Genomic DNA, 22,766 nt, shown 5'->3' on the forward strand with positions numbered 1-22,766 from the left:
GTTCCCTCTATCTGTTTGTAGATTTTGTTCCTCCAAGAGAAATAACCAGAGTTGATGGCAAAGGAAAAGAGCTCTAAAATATCAGAATGAAAAACGTTTTATAAGAATGTTAAGGTGTCAGTTAGGGGAATATTTGTAAACAAAGAGATGATGTCAAAGCTGAACAATATATTATTATTTAAAGTAAGATTTTCAATTAAGTTTTTAAAATGGGTGGAGTTTTTTTACATAAGATGAGGTAAGACCAGTGAGGGGGGGGTCAAAGAGTTAGCTAGCTGCTTTGATAATTTGTAGCAAGGTGCATTGGTGGCATCTACTATAGGTCTTAGGGGAGAATTAGGTTTGTGGATTTTGGGTAAACCATATATCCGAGGGGGACGAGAACAGAATGGTTTGAGTTTTTAAAATTAGTTTTAATCCTTTCTCAGTTCTGTTAATATTCCATTAAACCTCTAACATGAATATTTTATCAACATAAAGATATATTTATATATTTCTTATTTCACTTTTAATAAACTGAACTAACACTAATATTTTCTGTAAACAAAATGACTATTTTGTTTATCCATCATTACCATAATATTTTTAGTAGTGTCTCCTGAAATTTAGATTTTTGTCTCTTTCACCTCCAGTGGTATACTCTGCATCCTATCTTTGCTTCTCAAATTTTGCTACCCTACGCTTTCCAACATTTAACTGATAACCATACTCACTTGCTCATACACCCAGTCTATTCAAGTCCTCTTGCAAAGCCACAACCATCTGCTCTACTCATTTTAAACTATTCATTATCTACAATCAACTGCATATCACCATTCACACCTTCCCAATATCATTAACATACAAGTTAAACAGCGACAGTTCCAAAACAGATCTTTGGAGCACACCACTAGTCCCTTTCCTCTTCTAGAATATCACTTCCCAATACACAACCTACTGATACCTATCAGAAACATCTCCAATCCATCACACTAATCTGATAACCAACCCCATTTGTTCCAGTTTAATTACCAGCTTGTCATGTGGCAGTCTATCATATGTATTTGCAAAATCTAAATATACTAATTGTTTTTGCAATTCTCTTGTCCAATGCATTTGTCACCTTGTTATAATGAGTAAGTAGATTGGTAAAACATGATCTTCCTTTTGCAAACTCATGCTGTCCATCAAAGAGAATGTAAGACTCAAAAAAAAAAAAAAAGTATGCCAAAGCTGTTAACTCTCATGAACATTCCCTCAAAACTCTTGATATATGAAGCCTAACAGTCTTATTAATATCAAGTTTACTCAGTTCCCTACCAACCTTTATCTCACTCATCAATCCCTCTTTTACCTTCCCACTGCACTCAGTTCTAAGTACTAAGACCTATATAGTATCACATTCACAAGGATGACACATTAATGATTTGCTCATTTAATATATCAATTATATCCTCTATAGTAGTTATCATTCTACCATTTTAACCAACCATATATTTCCATAATCATAAAAGAAAACTCCCTGGGATTTTTGCATTAGCTGACTTTTGCTCTTTTTACATCTCATGCAGCTAATTATTACCACTCATCTTTGTTGCCTCCATTATGCCTTCTCCTAGATCATTTCCAACCTCTTCATTCACCCATATTACATCTACCTTGATTAACTTCCTGAACTTGTTAGGAGGTTAAATAAGATGGGTGGCAAAGGCAATGTCTGCACTTCTTACTTCCTCGGATCTTCTATTCACTGTGGTCATTACTCTTCCTTCTAGTAACAACTTACCTTTGTTGAAAGTCATTGCTGGAAGTTGAAAAAATACATTTTTCATTTACAAAAGTTGGAAATGCACATTTTTTTCAACATCATGCTACCTCCTCTTCATTGTAATCAGATATGAAGATAAGCTATATATTTCATTTTTCTTAGCTCTCAAAAATTAATTCTCAGAACACAGTCAAATAATCCAGAGTTTTCCTGTATCACTTCGGTAACATGTAGCACTTCTCACTTGATATAAAGATTTTAAAAAAATGAAAGGAAATGTTATCTTAGTTGTTTAGCTTTTCCTCTCTGAACTGAAAAATTCTCTCCTTTTTTTTTACATAAACAAAAGAGCAATTTATTATTCTTTATAATTTACATAATGAAGTTGCAGTATGTATTTCAAGTAAATTTTATATAATATTTCAAGCATTTGCTAATGCTTGAAATATCTTGTAAAACACAATTTTTTTTTTTTTTTTTTTTTTTTTTTTTACAGAGCCTCCAGCACCACCTACAGGTGTCAGAACAACCGAAGTTACAAGTCGCTCTGCACGATTGTCTTGGCAACCAACAGTAGTTGCTGATGAAGTTGTGGAGAGTTATGTGATTAGATATTGGAGAGATGATGGTGAGTTAGCACTTGAGTGAAAAAATTTTCATATCCTTTAGTGAAGCATTTTAACAAAAGAAAAATTAGTAGTAAAAGTAGAATTAGCTAAATGGGTATTATCTCCACTTTGTACCCATCAAGCATGGGTTTGAATTACATTGAGGTATAGATTTGTAATCAATTTTTAGGTGGTTAATAATTGGCATCACTATAAGACCCTAGTTTGCTTATTAGAGGTTTGAAATGAAAAAGACCATTTCTAGAACAGTTTTTGAATATCTAACACTCAATCTGCCCATGTTCTAATGTGTTGTACATTTCCAACCTCTTGTGGATGACATTATCATTAAGTTAATTTTACTGTTATCATGATTCTTGATCTTAATGGAGTCACACAGTTCATCATGGGAGATTCACTCCAGTTTTCATCCGTCCAGTAGACCAGTCTACTACTATAAGTTGCATGATATCCCAGACTACTTTATCTTAGAGAAGAGAAATTTTGAGTTTTCTGAAAGGTGTGTGTGTGGGGGGGGGCTGATTTACCTTTATGTTGCAATGACCCAGAGCTTAACACTGACCTTACTGGGTGCCATACTTTCTTTCTTTTTTTTTTTAAAAACAAAAACAAAACTGATTGCTACAACCCATGCAAAACATGTAAAATCTTACCTGTTTTTCATGGGTTGTATCATAGCTATGTTATCTCATCTTATAACAAATAAAGAATTATTAATTACAGACTAATTTATAAGAAATGTTTATTTAACATAAAATTTTTGCTCTAGTATCTAGAGCATCTTCAGTATGATTTTCAAATTTAACAAGTAGAATAGGTAACTGGAAGACCAAACAATGAAAAAAAATTGTGATCTTCACATACACTGCTTGGAATAGAAGTCAACAGATACCATAGTGTGGAAACAAACAGTCATGGCACCCACTTTAATAAGATATAGGACCTCCTTTTGCTGCAGGGCATACTTTCCACAAGCATACATCACGTGAGGTCAAGGGCATACAAGCATACCCTTGACCTCACCCGATGCTCCAGTTCATCCTGCAGATGTTCAATAGGGTTGAGATCAGGCTTCTGTGGAGGCCAGTCAAGTGTGGTGACGTTCATGTCCACAAACCATGCAGTTACAGCAGCAGCCTTATGACATGGTATGTTGTAGAAATGCCACAAAGTAGGAAGCATTTCATTGTCCAGAATGTTCAGATTTCTCTTGCTCAGTTTTCATTATGCCATAAACAGAGGTCTGAGGCCAAACCAGGAAAAACAGAACCATACCATCACACTGTTACCTCCAAATTTTATAATTGTGGTTATGCACTTTGGTAAGATATGGTCACCGGGCATCCACCACACCCATCCATCTGCTTGGTAGAGGGTGTAGCATTCTTCCACATTCCACTGAACATGCTCTTTGCACCACTGAAAATGATGCTGCATGTTGGTTCAGGTAATGCATATTGCAGTCCTACCACGGAAATCCATGTTATGAGCCTCGATTCTGAATGTTTTTGCAGATTCATGTTCCAGTCGAATGCCTGGAACTCTACATTCAATATGTTAGCTGCTGAATGGCAGTTTTTACATATTATCCTTCATAGCACTCTACAGTCACATTTGGTAAGTGTGATGGGCAATCCACTGCAGGTAGCACTTGCAGTTGGCTCCCTGTGTTTCCATCTCAATGTGGTATCACTGATTGTCGACATGGGATGGCTCAATTTTCCAAACAGATAGGCTTGCAAAATGGCATCATATCACAACACCTCTTTGAAACTCCATCAGTTCCTTCTTGCAGCCATTTCACCTGGAACACAATTGCACTGATATTTATTATTATACTACGTAGTGTCCTTAGATTCATCGGAGGGAGGCCCTAAACATCATGTCAAGTACTATCCAACATTCGCACAATAGCTATCATACTTTGCTTTGAACTCATTTGTAGTCCCAACAGACTCTGGCAACCCATTCCAGTCATTACACCTCTGCTAACTACACTCTTGTCTAGTTCTCCCACCACCAGATCTGTTCTGAAAAATTTCTTCTGTATTAATCTTGTAAAAACCCCTCAGTAAGTATTTGTATGTCTCAATCATATCTAATCATAACTAAACTAATTTCTGTAATTCTTAAAACCTTCAGCCTGTCATCCTAACGTTCATTCCATAAACCTGCTACCATCTTGGTCACTTTCCTCTGAATTCTCTCTACCTTCTCTTCATTGCCAAGAAACCCAAGTAACCAGATCTACATGCATCTCAAGTTGGAGTTTCAAAGAGACATTGTGATAGGATGCCATTTTGCAGTCCTATCTCCAAGTCTTGAAGAGGTCTATATAATAACCTGTTTGTCTCTGCTCATCAGGGTATTCTTCAGTAACCAAGTAATCCAATGAGCAGTATGCCCTCAACTTCAACTCCCTATCCACTAACACTCCAAAATCCCTGGCTTTGTCAGTTTCCTGGAGTACAGTTCCAGCAATGTGGTACACAGCTGGTAATCGTTTCACTCCACAATGCATGCATAACCTTGCATTGTGGGTATTCTTCAGCAACCAAGTAATCCAATGAGCAGTATGCCCTCAACTTCAACTCCTTATCCACTAACACTCCAAAATCCCTGGCTTTGTCAGTTTCCTGGAGTACAGTTCCAGCAATGTGGTACACAGCTGGTAATCGTTTCACCCCACAATGCATAATCTTGCATTTTGCCACATTAAACTGACATCCATTCTTCTTCTTTTCCCAGACTGCCAGTTTGTCCAAATCAGCTTGCAAAATGTTAACATCTGTATTGACTATTGCTGTACCCAATTTTGCATTTGGCATACTGAGTAGTTCCACTCAGATTCATTACTGTATTATTAATGTGCAGATTAAATAGTAGTGACCCAAGAACAATCTTGTGGCATGCCACTAGTTACAGGCCTTCTACTGGCTTCTACTCCTGAATAAACAACTCTCTTATATCTCTCCATCAACCACCCTCTTATTCACTTCACAAACTTTATATCCCTCCCCATGTGTTACATTTGACTAGAATTCAATGCAGTATCCTGTCAAAAGCTTTTTGCAAAAGTCCAGCAGTATCACTGTAAATCCATTACCTTTATCCAACTCAACCGTCACTTATATATATTATGTTCGCATATTATAAAATGTGAACAAGTTCTTGAGGCATGACTTACCTTCATGAAATCATGTCTCCCCTATATGGTATCCCATTTCTGTCTATTCATTCCTGTATTTTGCTCTTGACCAACTTTTCCAGTACGTTGACCACAACTCCTGATATGCTGATATGTGTGTAATTTGCTACATCAGTCTTGGAGCCTTCTTTATTCAGCGCAACTATTTTCTCCTCTTTCTTTCCACCACTTGGGACTAACCCAGAACTGAGTCTTAAATTAAATAACGTGGTCAAAGGCATTGCCAATATGCTTTCTCTCTCTCTCTCTCTCGTTACTGCAATATATCCACCTGGATGATATACTCTTCAAAGCATTCACTTGATAATTCTACTATTTTTCTTTATTAGCCCTTTCAAAAATAATGGAATATCGACCTGACTCAATAAAGATCTACACAGATGGCTCCAAAAATCCAAATGGCAATTCTGGGAGTGCCGTACTGATCTATAGCTCTCATAATATAGAGCTGAAAACAACTAACAGTATTGGATGCAACTGATACCGTGCAGAATTAATAGCCATTAGCACAGCACTGCAATATTTGGACAAACAAAACCCGAAGGAGTTTATTTTCACAGATTCCTTAGCAGCCCTTCAAGCTGTTAAGAACTGCTACACTAGCAATCAAGAAATACTTAGAGACATAGCAAAAAACAAACAAACTACATAAGGATTCCAAAATAATTTTCCAATGGATCCCATCCCATGTGGGATTAAAGGGAAACGAAACTGTAGATGAAGTAGCAAAAATGGCCACAACATTTTTGTTACTTCATCTGCAGTAACAAATCGAAAAATTTTAAAAAGATCGAAATCAGTGATACCACAGATTTCGATCTTTTTAAAATTTTCTGCCTTTTAGATCTTTTTAAAATTTCGATCTTTTTAGGATTTTCTGCCGTGTACCAGTGACTCGCCACTGGTACTCGGCAGAAAATCCAGGAGCTACCATCAACTCCAAGTTTAAGGTTGCAGTGCCACTACCATGATCTCTCGCCTCAAGACTGGCCACGCAAGACCAATCAAGTTTAGCAATGGCATAAAAGTCTTCCCCAGCTGCAAAATCTGTAACATCGAGGAAGCATCACCAATACATTTGCTAAACTGTATGAATATTTCCAAATGTGAAATCTATAACAACCCAGAAAAGGTGCTGTATAAAATACATGAACTTGATCTCTATGATCTGGTGTAATAATACCATGGGATAATTAAAAAAAAAAACAAAAAAAACTATTGCTCTTAATTCAGTTACCTCCCTACCATCAGCATTCATTTAAATCATGCAAGGAGAAGACATAACACCATTTGTAAATGAATTAGTTTTGCAACAGATAAGACTTAGATTGTTATAATGCATTCATCAGTCAGTGAAATGCCAGCTAATGACCACTAAATAATAGATATTCTGTCTCCTCTATAGTCATTGATGGTGAAGGCAGTGATGCTACTTAATAAAGTACTATTTAAGAGAATTCACACTTATGACTTGTTGAGAAACTTAACTAAAATTAGTCTGATTAAAATACATGGAAAACTTAAACCTGTTAAATAGACAAAACACAGAAGTAGTTCTCTTACTGGAAAGGTGTAACCTTTGCTAACATGCAGGTCGTCTGCTTGTTACAGATTCATTTTTCTAAAATGGTCTGTTTTTTCTGTGTCTAGCATGTTCATCTGGGATGTTTGTCCATGCTGTTACAATGGCATCACTTAGTTGCAGATTGGATGGTGGCATGTTGCTGCTGTGAACTGCTCACCCCACCTCATCCAAAAATTCTCTATTAGGTTCAGGACTGTGCCAGCCACTGAAGTAAAGGAATTTTACTGTCATGGTACTCAAACCACTTTAACACACTATGCATTTTGTGGCATGGGGCATTGTCTTGCTGGAAGTACCTATTCGACAGTGGATAAACTGCTGCCATGAATGGTTGAACACGAGCAGCAACGATGTTGCAGATTGGATGGTGACATGTTGCTGCTGTGAACTGCTCACCCCACCTCATCCAAAAAATTTTCTATTAGGTTCAGGACTGTGCCAGCCACTGAAGTAAAAAAAATTTACTGTCATGGTACTCAACCACTTTAACACACTATGCATTTTGTGGCATGGAGCATTGTCTTGCTGGAAGTACCTATTCGACAGTGGATAAACTGCTGGATACAAGTGGATATAAGCTCCGCCCATGAGCTCATATTCACCTTTTTATTAATAAAAGATCAAAATATTAATAAATGCTTCCATAAAAGGGCATTCGGGTCAATGAATGAACCTTTTTACACAAACTTGTTCCAATCACTTTATCATTGAAATATTGCTGCTCTCTACCAAACTGACTACCATCATTCCTTCCTTGTGTAAAAACACAGCTACTGTTGGTGTATTGACCAACTATAAAACAGGAAAATATTTAATTTATTCAAAAGAAAGAAAGAGAAAATAATCACTGAAATGAAAAAGGAAAAAAAAAAAAAATGCATTTCATTGATTATCCTTTCTTGGGTTTCCAGCTACTTTTGTCATTGAAATGAAACTAACCTTGCAATGATGGTCACATTTACAATAAGCTAAAAATAGCATTACTGCTTATGGGATTTCATTTAAGACTTTTCTATAATTGTTTAGCATAGATGGATATTACGAGGGTGTGATGAAAAGTTGTGATAATCATCATGAAAGAATTGATGTCTGACATGTCTTCTTATATATTCTCAAAGAAAAAGAACAAATTATTACACTTTGATGAAACATGGAGATTAAAGGGTTTTAAGATATATTCTTTCTTGTGATTCTATCAGTTGGTTTAATATAATTTTCTGTTTTGTGGGTCTTTATCAGAACCTTTTCAGCCCCCCCCCCTCATATAATGATGAATAGTATTGAGGGGAAGTGATTTCATGTGAAAGTTGTAATCACATCATTGAAGAATCAAATAATTCCTAACAAGGATTTGAACATTTGTATCTTCAAGTTTCACTTTAAGTACAAATGCTTTGTATCTTTTAAAGTGAAAAGGAAACAACTATTTTTCTTCCTTGAGAATTTAACAGCAGAGCTTAACAGAATTCTTGTAATTTTTTTTTTCTATATTTTTAATCTATTAAGCATTTATGTCAAAATGTAATTTAAGAATAGGTTTTGAAAAAACTGCATTTATTGTTCTACTAGGAGATTTTACTGATAATTTTTATTTTTATGAAATTCCACAAATCATTTGTATTATACAGTTTTATTGTATTATGTCGTTACTAGTGTATTATTGCACATCTCTCCTTCCTGGATAGAAATATTATTATGAGAGAAGAATTGTGATTTGTATATGTGCAATATATTTTCAGAAAAGAGAGGGAAACTTCACCAAGTGACCTTACCAGCAGTAGAAAATTCTGTTTCATTGAATAATTTGCATCCAGGTACATTATATGCAGTGCAGATATTAGCACAGAACAATGTAGGACTTGGTGATCCATCTCAAGCTGTATCATTTGGAACAGTAGAAGAAGGTATGTAGTTATAATCATATGTTACTCATAACAGTGTTCTTATCTTATAAACAAAACAGTGATGCATGTTATCTGAGTTACTTATATGCATATCAAGTACAAATAAATTAAAGACACCAATTAAAGCAATTATATACTTGGTTTAATCCTTTATCCAAGTATAAGCAAACAAAGTTTGCACCTGAAATATTTTCAGGACTGGGGCAACTCGTATATATAGAAACTGATGACTTCACATTACTTGCCTCAGTATCCCATAATGCAAAGCACATCCTTACAGACATGTATAATGCTATGCATTATGGGAAGAGTCACTACCTAGACTAGTTTCAACCTTTATTGAAGTCTCATCAATGGGAGACAGACCCAGTGGTGGTAATAAGGGTGAATCAATGCAGAAGTCATATGACTTCTGAATTACTTGACCATTACATGACCCTTCCCATAATGCATAGCATTATACATGTCCATAAGGATATGTGCTTTGCATTATGGAATACTAAGGCAAGTGATATGAAGTCATTAGCTTCTATATACGAGTTGCCCTAGTCCTGAAAATACTTGAGGTGCAAACTTTGTTTGCTTACACTTGGATAAAGGATTAAACCAAGTATATAATTTCTTGGTATCTTTAACTTATAGTATAACCAAGTGAAAAACCTTCCAACAGCTTATCAAGTACAGTATATTCTTCTGTGACTACAAGAATAAAACACAGCCAAAAGGCTGGAGAGTGATTACGCTAACCACTCAGCTAACCAGGCTTCTCAAAAGTAAGAAATGCCAGAAAAACCTTGTATTCCCAGGAAGTCACCCTCCCTAACCAGGCTCCATGCTGCTTAACTTAATAAGCTGTTGTATAATGCTATGCATTATACGATAGGGAGGTCCCTCCTAGGAAACACAGTCTATCATACCACTCCTTAAACTCATTGCTCTCACCACTCTATCAGGCAATTCATTTCATGGTTCAACCACCCTCCGTGCAAAGAAACCTCTCCTCATTCTTTTGCTCACAGTTTCCTTTCGTAACTTCCAGGGCTGGTCCCTTGTCATCACTCCTTCCTGCTGTTCAACCAAGCAGAAGAACTCCCCAGTGTCAACTCTTTAACCACCCCTCAACGGTTTAAAAGTCTCAATCATATCACCTCTCCTTCTATCCACCAAACTCTGCAGTTCACATTCCCTCAGCTGATCCTCATAACTAACATTGTACCAGCCTGAAGCCATATTTGTTATCCGCCTTTGTATCCTTTCCACAGTTAATTTATCCTCTTCAAATCCTGGGGATCAAATCTGAGAACAATAGTCTAAGTGTGATCTGATCACAGTCTTATACAACAGAATGATAACTCTTATTTCTGCAGGTCAGCATCCTTCTCATTATTGCAGCAATCTTCTGTGTTATTACCTTCACCACCTTTGCAATATGTCCCCTAAATTTCAGGTTTCTATCAATCAACAACCCCAGATCTCTTGTCCCCCTACTTCCTGCAGTATAGCTCCTCCAACAGAGTATGCAGTGTCCCAAACCTCAAGACCTTACATTTTGCTACATTAAACCGACCCTCATTCATTTGCCCATCTGTCTAGTTTATTCAAATCCTCTTGCAGGGCTACCATATCTGCACTATTACTAGTAATCCTTCCTGGCTTCACATCATCCGCAAACAGCTGAATATCCCCCTGCAATCCACTGACAATGCCATTGATATAAAAGTTAAACAATATAGGTCCTAGTACTGGGTTCTGTGGGACCCTACTTGTAACCCTCTGCCTCCTTGAAACTGCCCCAACATACACAACTCTCTGATACCTATCAGACAGCCAATCCTGAATCCAGTTGTATTATTATTACGTAACACCTCGAGGGAGTCCAGAGACTCATTGAGGGAGGGCACTTAATCTACAACTTTCCACCAACTACACCAACACCATCTACTGCCTACCACCACTGCTAGTATTTCTACAGACAATCTCAAACATCCATGCCCACAGTGGGATTCATACCCACAGCCTTTTGGCTGGAGAGCAATTACTCTAACCAATCAGCTAACCAGGCTTCTCAAAAGTAAGAAATGCCAGAAAAACCTTGTATTTCCAGGACATCACCCTCCCAAACACTAATCAAGCTTCATGCTGCTTAACTTCAGTAATCCAACAAGAACTGATGCATTCAACATCGTTTTCCTGTTAATTTTAGTAGATTCACCATATTTAGTGCATTTAGTAATATAATTGTAGAAATATTGTTAATTTTAAGTTATTTTAAGCATGGTATGAAAAGCATGTCAGAACAAAGTGGTGTCAAAAGCACAAGTTAATGAAGGTGCCAGTGAGAACCTTTGTTACTGCTGAGCAGAAGCATTGCATCATCGATGTTGATAATATAAGCAAGTATAACTTGACATTTGAAATATCCTGATTAAAAGAAATCATTAGGAAAACAACTATAGAATTAGAAAAAGTGGAGAATCCCTTAAAGAAACTTAGGATAATAGTAATCGTTATTATTATCTGAGACCTCCAGGGAGTCAAGGACTCATCAAGGGAGTCCGTAAATTACCCAACCCAGCTATCATACCTTCCCTTAAATTCATTTACACATTATTAATAATTATAAATAATATATAAATATATAATAAATATATTTAGTTTAATAATATAATATTTACTAAAACAAAGAGCATTTAATTTAAGAGTTGCCCCAAGTTGGACCATATAGAAGACATGATCGCTTGCCCAAGCATCCATATATTTGCCCTTTACTTAATAATGCAATATTTGATAATATATTAATAAATATATATAATAATATTTTTATTATATATATTTATTATTTTAAAACAAAACCACGAGACCACTACTATCTATTATCTTCCTTAGATAAGCTCTGCAGAAGCTACAAGGAAGAAAGCAGAAATGCCACCCAAACAAACAAAATTATTATTATTAATAATAATATGATCATTATTATTATTGATTAAAAAAATAGCAATGTTAAGAAGTGAAACGAATCCATTCAGCATTCCCTACTGATAACAAAAAAAAATAAACTGTAAATATAATTTGTGAATTAAAATAAACTGCAGATTGAAATATAAATGTAAATGACAAAATGCAGAAAAGAATTGTGTATATTTATATAAAATTATTCAAACATCCAATATCGTTAATATGAAAAATGTCTCTCTCTCTCTCTCTCTTAACACATTAAATGAATCGTTGTAAATATATATGGGGAAAATGTAAAATATATTGTTAGTATTATTATTTATGCACTCTTAAATAAGATATTCACTTAACGTTGTGTACTGAATATTTATAGTGAACAAAAATATAATAGTAATATTTCAATTGTATAATTGTAAATATTCTGTACATGTGAAGATGACAATAAACTTTGTCAAAAAAAAAAAAAAAAATTATGTGTCAACTCCAGCAAGTCCAAAGACTCACCGAGAGAGGGCACCTATTCTACAACTGTTTCCACCACTAATTGCAACTACATCAACGCCATCTACTGCCCATCACTACCACCACTAGTATTTCCACAGACAACCACATCCATGCCCATGGCGGGATTCAAACCTGCAGCCTTTTGACTGAAGAGTGGATACGCTAACCACTCGACCAACCAGGCTGGCAATAAGAAAAATAAATTATAAAAAATTTATCAAAGATCTGTATTTAAGTTTTGTCGATTTGGAAAAGGCATATGACAAGGTGCCAAGAGAGAAGCTATTCAATACGCTGCAGTTATATGGTGTCAATGGGGCATTATATCAAGCAATACTTAGTCTTTATTTGAGTTGTGAGTCAGCAGTTAGAATTGAAGGAAGTACAGGAAGATGGTTTAATGTTAAATCTGGTGTGAGACAAGGATGTACATTATCCCCTCTGTTATTCATTATCTATATGGATCACATTATGAAGGAATGTGGTATTAAATCTATTATCAAAATTGGAGATGTTAATGTCAGCTCTTTGCTTTATGCGGATGATGTTATACTTCTAAATAAATCCGCTACAAGTCTGCAAGATTCTCTGATTAAATTGAATAGCTGTTGTAATAGATATGGTATGAAGGTCTGCAATAAAAAGACAAAGACAATGAAAATAGGCAGAATCATTGAAAATGTCAACTGTGTTGTGAATGGAGAACCTGTGGAACAAGTAAAACATTTCAGCTACTTAGGCACAATTTTTACTGAAGATGGTAAACTAAATATAGAAATAGACAACAGAATCAGCAAAGCTGGTATCGTGGGAAGTCAATTGAATAAATTCATATGGAATAAGAAAGAAATTAGTCGGAACACTAAATTAGCTGTATACAAGACTGTGTTCAAACCAATTTTAACTTATGGATCTGAGAGCTGGGTCAGAAGTAAAACACTTGACCAAAGACTAGAGACCGCAGATATGAGAGTCCTGAGAAAGATTAGAGGCGTGAACAGATGGCATCAATGGCAATATCATATTAAAAATGAGGATATTAGGAAAGAACTTGACATTGTCAGCATCCAAGAATGCGTTAGCAGAGCTAATCTCAGATGGTATGGTCACTTAAATAGAATGGGAGAGGAAAGATTAGCAAAACAAGTGTTCTCTGCCAGGTTGGCAGGAAAACGACCCAGAGGAAGACCAAGATATAGGTGGATTGATGCGGTACAGGGTGCCTTGGACGATAGAAGTATAAGATCTGATAATGTTGGAGTCTTGACAAGTAACAGACTGATTTGGAGGAAAATTGTAGATAGGAAGTTAGTAATGATGTAATTTTTTCATGTAGTACTGTCATATCCTGTACACCCCTTGAGGGTACATGGCAGGAATTTGATGATGATGATGATGATGAATTATAAAAAATTATTAATTTTTTTATATAATAAATATAAACCCACTAGTATTTCCACAGATAATCACATCCATGCCCATGGCAGGATTCGAACCTGCTGCCTTTTGACTGAAGAGCGGATACGCTATCCACTCGACCAACCAGGCTGGCAATAAGAAAAATAAATTATAAAAAATTAATTTTTTTATATAATAAATAAAAAAATTATAAAAATATAAGAAATAAATAAAAATTAGGAAACAATAAGAAAAATAATCAAAACAAGAAGAGGCAGGAAAGCACTGTAGTTGGTAACAGAATAACTACAACAAAGTCAATTAGAATATAATTAAAAACAAGTAATATGATAATTCAATGATAATATTTGCACTTACTGATAGTTGTTATTTCAAGCTTCCTGGTTGTGTGTGTGTGGGGGGGGGGAATTAAAGATATGACAAATGTTACAGAGAAACAGAAAAGTAGAAGAGATGGTAGTGCTTGTAGTAATGATTTAATTTGTGACAAATGTATGTAGTATGAGAGATAATATCAAAGGCATGTTGGAAGAAGCGAAAAAAGAAAAGTGAGAGAATAAAACTGTTGGTTGCTACCAAGATGCAACCTACTGAGTTAAGGAAGGCTATGATGTCAAATGATTCATTGCGCAGGTGTAAAAGAAATAAGTGTGAATTTTTGGATTGAGTTTGATGGTAGAAAAGTTTGTGAATGGATTTAACATCAAGAGACTGGAAAAATTACTTATGGGGTGAGACCTAATGTCAAGGAAACAAGATTGTCATGGGAAGAATGAATGGAGAAAATGTGTAAGAATATGATAATGATATGTCATTGAGATTGGTTATGTATTGGCAAAGGGGTTGAAATAAATGCTTTGGACCTTGAGTAGAGGGAAAAGAGAAACTTGCCAACTGGGTCAAGCAGTCTGTAGAATTAAGTACATAAAAAAGCAGGTGATGATTTGTTTTGTTTGTACTTAAATGCCAATATCAGAAACAAAGGGGATTGAGTTCATTGCTTTGGTGAATACACCTAAAATTGTTCATCAGTGCAATCTTATCTGTCAGAGTCTGATGTAACTGGAGGATCACATGCAAAGGATATAGTATTTTTAGGAAGGACAGAACAAATTGGAGAGGAGGGAGAGTATTACTAATGATATCTGGTGATTTAAGTCCAGGTAGGGTAGAAATACACTTAATCAATAATAGTAATAATGTTCCCTGTAGTGGTGAGTTTGAGATTATCCAGTGTGAAGTTGAGGCTAACCGCATGAAATGTATGGTGGGTGATGATACAGACCTTGCAGTTCAGCTGCCAGAGACAAAGAAATGCATTACCAAATTACCCTGTTGGTACTAAATGAGTAATCGTTATGGATGATTTTAATAATAGTAATTATTATTATTATTATCCTCAGATCTCCATAGAGTCAGTGACTCATTGCGAGATACCACCAAGACTTGAATTTATTCACTTTCTCCAGATGCCCACAACTCTCCAACACAAAACATCTGCTCCTCATCCCTTTTCTTACCACCTCCTCATACAGCTTTCAGTGATGGCCTCTATTTCTCCTCCTGTCTTTACCTGTTCCATGAAAAATCTGATCTACATTACCAGATTAATAATCCCTTATCAACTTATACTTCTTGATCATGTCTCATCCTTTTATCCAGACTGAAAATTTGGATTCCCTCAATCTATTTTCATACTCAGCATTCCAGAAATCATTTTAGTCAATTGTCTCTTAACTCTTTCTGTTGTCCTTTTGAAACCTAGTGGCTTTTTGTTGTCCCAATGGTGTTCGAATTGGGAAAATGGATGAAGCAGAATTGTATATTGCCACCTTTTTTAATGTTTATAGTGAATATATTATGAGAATGGCAAACTTAGTGTACAATGGCAGACAAAGACTCAGCAGGAATTAAGATTGGTGACAGAAAAAAAAAATTATGATATACAGACAATACAACCCTCATAGTGGAAACTAAGGAAGATCTGGAGTGGTTGATGTGTTAATAGGGAAAGCAAAAAAAGCAGCAAAACAAAAGTGATGCAATTCGGATGAATTTCTGATAGAGGTAGTTGTAAGTTATGATTTATTGAGGTCTAGAATAAGAAATGATGGTCATCGTGAAGATGATATTAAAAGAAGGATAGTTCTGGGGGGGGGTATGTTAAACCTGACAAATACTTTGAAAAGTATAGATATTACTAAGGCCATAAAAGTTATAATTGTTAAAACAATATATTTCCAGTAGTAATACATGGATGTGAAAGCTGGATCATTAAGGAGAAAGACAGAAAAGAACAATTGATTCATTTAAATTATGGATGTGGAGGAGACATAAGAATGAATAAGGTTTTAGGAATATAACAATAGAATGCTCCTTGAAGGCAGTGATAACATACTTTGGACATATTATGCGAGCAGATGGATCATTGGCAGTGGTGAGCTATGGAAATTTTAACAAAGGGCTTGCATCGTTGAGCAAAAAAAAGCCGTATTTCACAGAAAATCTTTTATTAATACACCTTGTGTACAAATTTCAAAAAATATGAGAGGACAATCAACCTCTAAAGAATATAATTTTTAAACAAATATTTCATGATCTAAACATGAAATATTTGCACACAATCAACTGTGTTAATTTATCTCACATAAGAAAAACATTTAACTATCAAAATATAATACGAATGAAATCTTTTATAATCTTTTATAAAACATTTGATTGGCTCCTGGTTTTACCATACAATTGGCTACCAGAAAGGAGAAGGGTAAAGATAGTGCATGCGCTTATTTTATTTTCAAACTTGGGCCCATTCGTTATAGAGGAGTTGAAACAATAATTCCAAATAACCATCTGTACACTGCTGGATAGACTAATTTTTGTTAGGTTACTGTATGAGTTTGTTGCTTAATGTTTCAAAAAAAAAATTTTATTTATTTTTTAAATAAAAAAGTAAACAAGAAGAACAAGGGACTCGCAAATTTGAGAAAAATTTAACAAAGGGCTCGCTCGAGCCCCTTATAGCTCACCACTGATCATTGGAAAAGGCAGTTATGGTGGTGAAGATTTATATGGAGTAAGAGAAAAAGTATGCAAGACAGTGTTCAAGCCAGTTTTAACTTATTGATCTGAGAGTCAAGTTAGAAGGCAAGAGAAGGATGGGAGAGGACAGTTGATCAAGGACTATAGACAATGGATATGAGAAAAATTTAGAGTAAACAGATGGCATTAATAGCATCAGCAGCAGATGACAAAACTAGCACCATTCAGTAGGGATCTTTTGAATAATAAATTTCTTATAATCATAATTGACATAAAAGCAATGGAAATGCTGGCATCATAATACTTATGAAAAATTTGAAAGAATTTCAGTTATTCATAGGTATAGTATATTCTTTTATTTCTTTACATGAATGGAGATAATTTGAAATTTTTGAAACTGTATTTATGTGAAGAAATAAAAATTTGTTAAACCTCTATATTTGGAAATGCTAATTTCATTTTATTTTTTGCTATAGTTCTATTTTTATTGACAAAATGGCTGTATTTATTGTGTGTGTACTTGTTATTTCCATGCTATAATTAAACAACCTTTTTCTGGGCTCTATGAAACCGAATGAAATTTAGTATTTAGATTCACTGTTCAAGTTTACTGAGTTATTTCAATTGGACCACTAATGCCAAACTTTAGAGAAAACAGTATTTTCAGGATATATTACAACCATAGCCTCCAAAAATTTAGTATAAATTTTCTGTTTGAGGCACTATTTCTTACCTGTATAGCAGCTTGTATATAAATAAGTCAGGTGGTGCCAGTGAATAAGCTATGTTAAACTTGTGCTCCCACATTTTATCGTAATTGCAAGTGTTCTTTGCGCAAAATAAGCAGTAAATGGAAAACTAAGAGAGGGTACTAAGGAACCGATTACTTCCTCACAACTCGTAAGTACCCATAGTCCGTCAAATCAGTTATTTTTTACAATTAAAAACAGCCATGTGAAAGCACCCGCTATGCCTACCGTGGGAAGTAAAGATGCCAACAATAAAAGATTATCTCGAGTCCTGTCAGGGAAGCGCTGCCAATCGCCAACAAACCGAATGCCAATACGAAGTGCTGCAGCTGTGAAGCCAAAGTTACCGAAATAAAAAAAAGTATATTGTGCAATTTCTGTTGCCACTGGCTATATACTTCCTGTGCGAAAATAGATGAATTGGCTCACAAGCTTTTTACCGATCTCAACCAGCCTTACTTCTGTACAGTGTGCCTCCCTTCTGTAAAACAGTTACTAAACCTAGGCAAACGAGTTGAAAACCTCGAACAACACCTTAATACTATGATCGAATACTCCAGAATCGAATCTGAAAGTTGGAAACTAAGCTCGAGACACTCGACGACCAGCGCCTAATCGCAAGTGCACCCGTGCCTGCTAACGAACTTCGTGAACTAATTGCATCAATGGTGCACAAGTTGCTGCAGGCCGAAAATAGGAGACTTAATGTCGTTAACCTGAACTTTTTGATGGAAAACAGTAAATTGTTAAAAGAAGATGTCAGAAAACTAGCAGGAGAATGTAACTTTGATCTCAGAAATATCGAAAAATGCCATTGTTTCAGACCCATAAACAAAAGAAAGGATGGAACGAACTTTCCACGTCTCGTGAAAGTGACCTGCGATACACTGATAGACACTTTCTTTTAAGTTTACACAGTGATCAGCACTCATATTTGTAAATTTAGGGACACAAAAACACACGTATTGAACAGATTATTTTATTAATTACTAATGAAATAAAACTTGACGTTTCGACCCCTGTATCGAGGTCATCATCGGAAGAATACAAGTGTATACGGAACCAAGCTACATGCTCATGCCCTGTATACCAGTAAACTAAATCTACATAGTTAATCCTTTTCTCTAGCCTGACCTCCTGTGATAAAAAAAAAAAAAAATCATCATCATCATCATCATCATCATCATCAAATTCCTGTTATGTACCCTCAAGGGGTGTACAGGATATGATAGTACTACATGAAAAAATTACATCATTATTAATTTCCTATCTACAATTTTCCTCCAAATCAGTCTGTTACTTGTCAAGACTCCAACATTATCAGATCTTATATTTCTATCGTCTAAAGCACTTTGTACAGTATCAATCCACCTATATCTTGGTCTTCCTCTAGGTCGTTTTGCTGCCAACCTGGCAGAAAACACTTGTTTTGCTAATCTTTCCTTGCCCATTCTGTTTAAGTGACCATACCACCTGAGATTAGCTCTGCTAACACATTCCTGGATGCTGACAATTTTAAGTTCTTTCCTAATATCCTCGTTTTTAATATGATATTGCCATTGATGCCATCTGTTCACACCTATAATCTTTCTCAGGACTCTCATATCTGTGGTCTCTAGTCTTTGGTCAAGTGTTTTACTTCTGACCCAGCTCTCAGATCCATAAGTTAAAACTGGTTTGAACACTGTCTTGTACACAGCTAATTTAGTGTTCCGACTAATTTCTTTCTTATTCCATATGAATTTATTCAATTGACTTCCCACCATACCAGCTTTGCTTATTCTGTTGTCTATTTCTATATTTAATTTACCATCTTCAGTAAAAATCGTGCCTAAATAGCTGAAATGTTTTACTTGTTCCACAGGTTCTCCATTCACAACACAGTTGACATTTTCAATGATTCTGCCTATTTTCATTGTCTTTGTCTTTTTATTGCTGACCTTCATACCATATCTATTATAACAGCTGTTCAATTTAGTCAGAGAATCTTGCAGACTTGTAGCGGATTTATTTAGAAGTATAACATCATCTGCATAAAGCAAAGAGCTGACATTAACATCTCCAATTTTGATATCATGTTTAATACCACTTTCCTTCATAATGTGATCCATATAGATAATGAATAACAGAGGGGATAATGTACATCCTTGTCTCACACCAGATTTAACATTAAATCATCTTCCTGTACTTCCTTCAATTCTAACTGCTGACTTACAACTCAAATAAAGACTAAGTATTGCTTGATATAATGCCCCATTGACACCATATAACTGCAGCGTATTGAATAGCTTCTCTCTTGGCACCTTGTCATATGCCTTTTCCAGATCGACAAAACTTAAATACAAATCTTTGTTATATTCCCATGCTTTCTCGACTATTTGTCGTAAAGTGAAGATCTGATCCTGACAGCCTCTATTTGGCCTGAATCCAGCTTGTTCTTCACCAAGCTTTTCTTCCACAATTCTTCTGAACCGTTTCTCAAGTATACTTGCATAGATCTTGCCAGGAACACTCAGTAGGGAAATACCTCTCTAATTCTCACATGCAGTTTTATTTCCCTTTTTATATATAGGTACTATGAGAGCTCTACTCCAGTCATCGGGAATTCGTCCCTCTGTCCAGGCTTTCTGAACTATGCAGTGCAGCCACTGTAAGACTCTTATACCACCATACTTCAGCATTTCTGGTCGAATATCATCTACTCCTGCTGCCTTTCCACATTTCAAGCCTTTGATGGCTTTTTCTACTTCAAGTATGGATATGTATTCCTGACTGCATGCCTGGTCAGTGTTTTTTATCACTGTGCTGTCATCACTGCTTGTTTCATTTAGCAGTTTTTCAAAGTAATTACTCCATACTTCAAGGATATCTTTTTCTCCCGTTTTCATGTCACCTTTATCTCTAATTCCTTTTATAGCACTCTTTCCTCCATTCTTCAGCTTCTTCAACAACCTCCATTATATTTTGCCACCTTCTTGATATTTATTTTCTATATTCTTGCCAAAGTCCTCCCATGACTTTTGTTTAGCTAGTTTTACACAGTGTTTAGCATTCTTGCATTTGTCTCTATATTCTCTAAGAGCACAAGCTGACTTATTTGACAGGAACTTTTGGTATGCTTTCTTCTTTTCCTTCACTGCCTCTTTAACTTCCTGTGTCCACCAGGGAGTTCTGATTTTTTTATCCTTACAGATAACCTCACCACATGCCTCTCTGGCAGAATCAATCAATGTTTTCTTCAGTTTGCCACTGAATCTCCAAGGTTTGATTCCTGTTCTCAAACTCTTTCATTTTTTCTTCAATAATCTTTGTGTATTTTAGCCTACAGCTCACATCTGAGAGCTGCTCAACTTTTATTCGCGTTAAAACTTTCTTACATGTTCTTCTTTTCAATATGAAATTCAATTTTATCCTGCTCAAGACTAAATAGTGATCACTTCCAATTTCAAATCCTCTGTACACTCTGGTGTCCTGCACCAGGGAGAAAATATCACTATCAACAATAACATAGTCAATGAGACTTTTCTTATTCCTAGCCTCTTCTCTCCATGAGAATTTGTGCACATTTTTATGTTGGAACATGGTGTTAGTAATAACCAGTCCATGTCCTGAGCAGAAATCCAACAGATATTTGCCATTATTATTAGCTTTGCTCTTTTCTCCAAATTTTCCCAAAATATTTTTGTATGTCTCGCAATCATTTCCTGCTCTGCTATTTAGATCCCCAACAAGGACCAACTTTTCCTTTTTCATTGTGTCAGTTGCTTTTTCTAAAGCCTCAAAAAATCCCTCCACTTCTACCTTAGTAGAACCTTCTGTGGGACCATAGGCACAAATAAGTCTCATTGTCCAGTTCCCCATTCTCATATTTGCCCACATTACTCTACTTGAGACTGACTGCCATTCAAGAAGATTAGCCTCGTATTTTGTGTTGAATACTATGGCTACTCCTTCTTTTCCTTTGTCATTTCCTGAATATAACAGTTTGTATTTATTGCTCAGAAAGATCTCACCAGTTTTGGTCTTTTTTGTTTCAGTCACCCCTATTATGTCGATCTGGTACTTATCTAATTCCTCAGCTAGCTCCATTTCTTTGCCATTCAGGCTTCTTATGTTGATAGTACCGATCTTTAACTCTGGTGATGTTGAGTTGGGGTTTATTTTCAGATTTGTTCCAGTAGCTGACTTTTCGCTGTTCGCCCTGGTTCCCTGGCGAAAACAACGGGGGCCTTGTTTAACCGGGCGATGCCCCAGCCGGCATGAAATTTTGTCATGTTGTACCATCATTCTATATTTTGGTTTAACCAATAAGAATACAATTTGGTCGGCTAAATCCCAAATTGCCAGCCCATCCTCGTCTGTTCAGTATCCAAGTAGATACCCAACAGGGTGCACCACGAGAAGGTGAGGATTGGACATTAAGTCAGAAGCCCTGGTCGGTTCTCCGCATTCCTTTAAAGGCTATGTGGAGGTCTCCTCTCAGTTATACAGCTTTGACCCTTAAGCACCCCAAAAAAAAAATAAATAAATACAACTACAATAAACTGCTAAAGTCCTCATGTATTAATATTCTTCTGGATAGTTCTGATTGTTATAATAATTTCTTTCAGTTGCTGTTGAAAGTTACAAACACTTCTTTGCCAGGTTGTCTTCTTGTAGTGGAATTTTTCTATGGCTAGTTTAGGTTGTTATACAGGTTGTAGATGGGTCCTCCACATTCTTGAAATGGTTAGGCCATCATTTTTGTTGAGATTTGGGTTGTGTTTAAGCATTTCACATGACTCTTTAAATTTTCTCTCAAACCAGATTTTGGTGCGGTGTAGGAACTTGGTATTTTTCCAATCAATTCTGTGGTATGTTTGGAGTGCGTGGTCAGAAAGGCCGGTTTTACCAAAATGGAGATATTTAATGTGTCGTTTGTGTTCGTCTTGTCTGATTGGGATAGTTTGCCCTGTTTCCCCTATGTATGGTATGTTGCATGTGCATTGTATTTTGTATTATATACCTCTGGGTGGGCTAGGTGTGGA

The 22,766-nt window shown here is 35.8% G+C and overlaps 1 protein-coding gene across 1 annotated transcript in view; it reads left to right on the forward strand.

The window, feature by feature from the left end:
• The window catches only part of LOC150094736 (cell adhesion molecule Dscam1-like), a 298,945-nt gene that overhangs the window by 166,167 nt on the left and 110,012 nt on the right, over positions 1-22,766 (forward strand). Inside the window, exons 13-14 of the mRNA XM_090411654.1 lie at positions 2,244-2,375; positions 8,909-9,073. Coding sequence (XP_090267780.1) covers positions 2,244-2,375; positions 8,909-9,073 — 297 coding nt within the window. The remainder of the gene's footprint in view (positions 1-2,243; positions 2,376-8,908; positions 9,074-22,766) is intronic.

This window comes from Typopeltis vanoorti, chromosome 21, assembly GCF_054136105.1.
Source record: "Typopeltis vanoorti isolate ZY-2024b chromosome 21, IOZ_Tvanoo_1.0, whole genome shotgun sequence".
Lineage (NCBI taxonomy): Eukaryota > Metazoa > Arthropoda > Arachnida > Uropygi > Thelyphonidae > Typopeltis > Typopeltis vanoorti.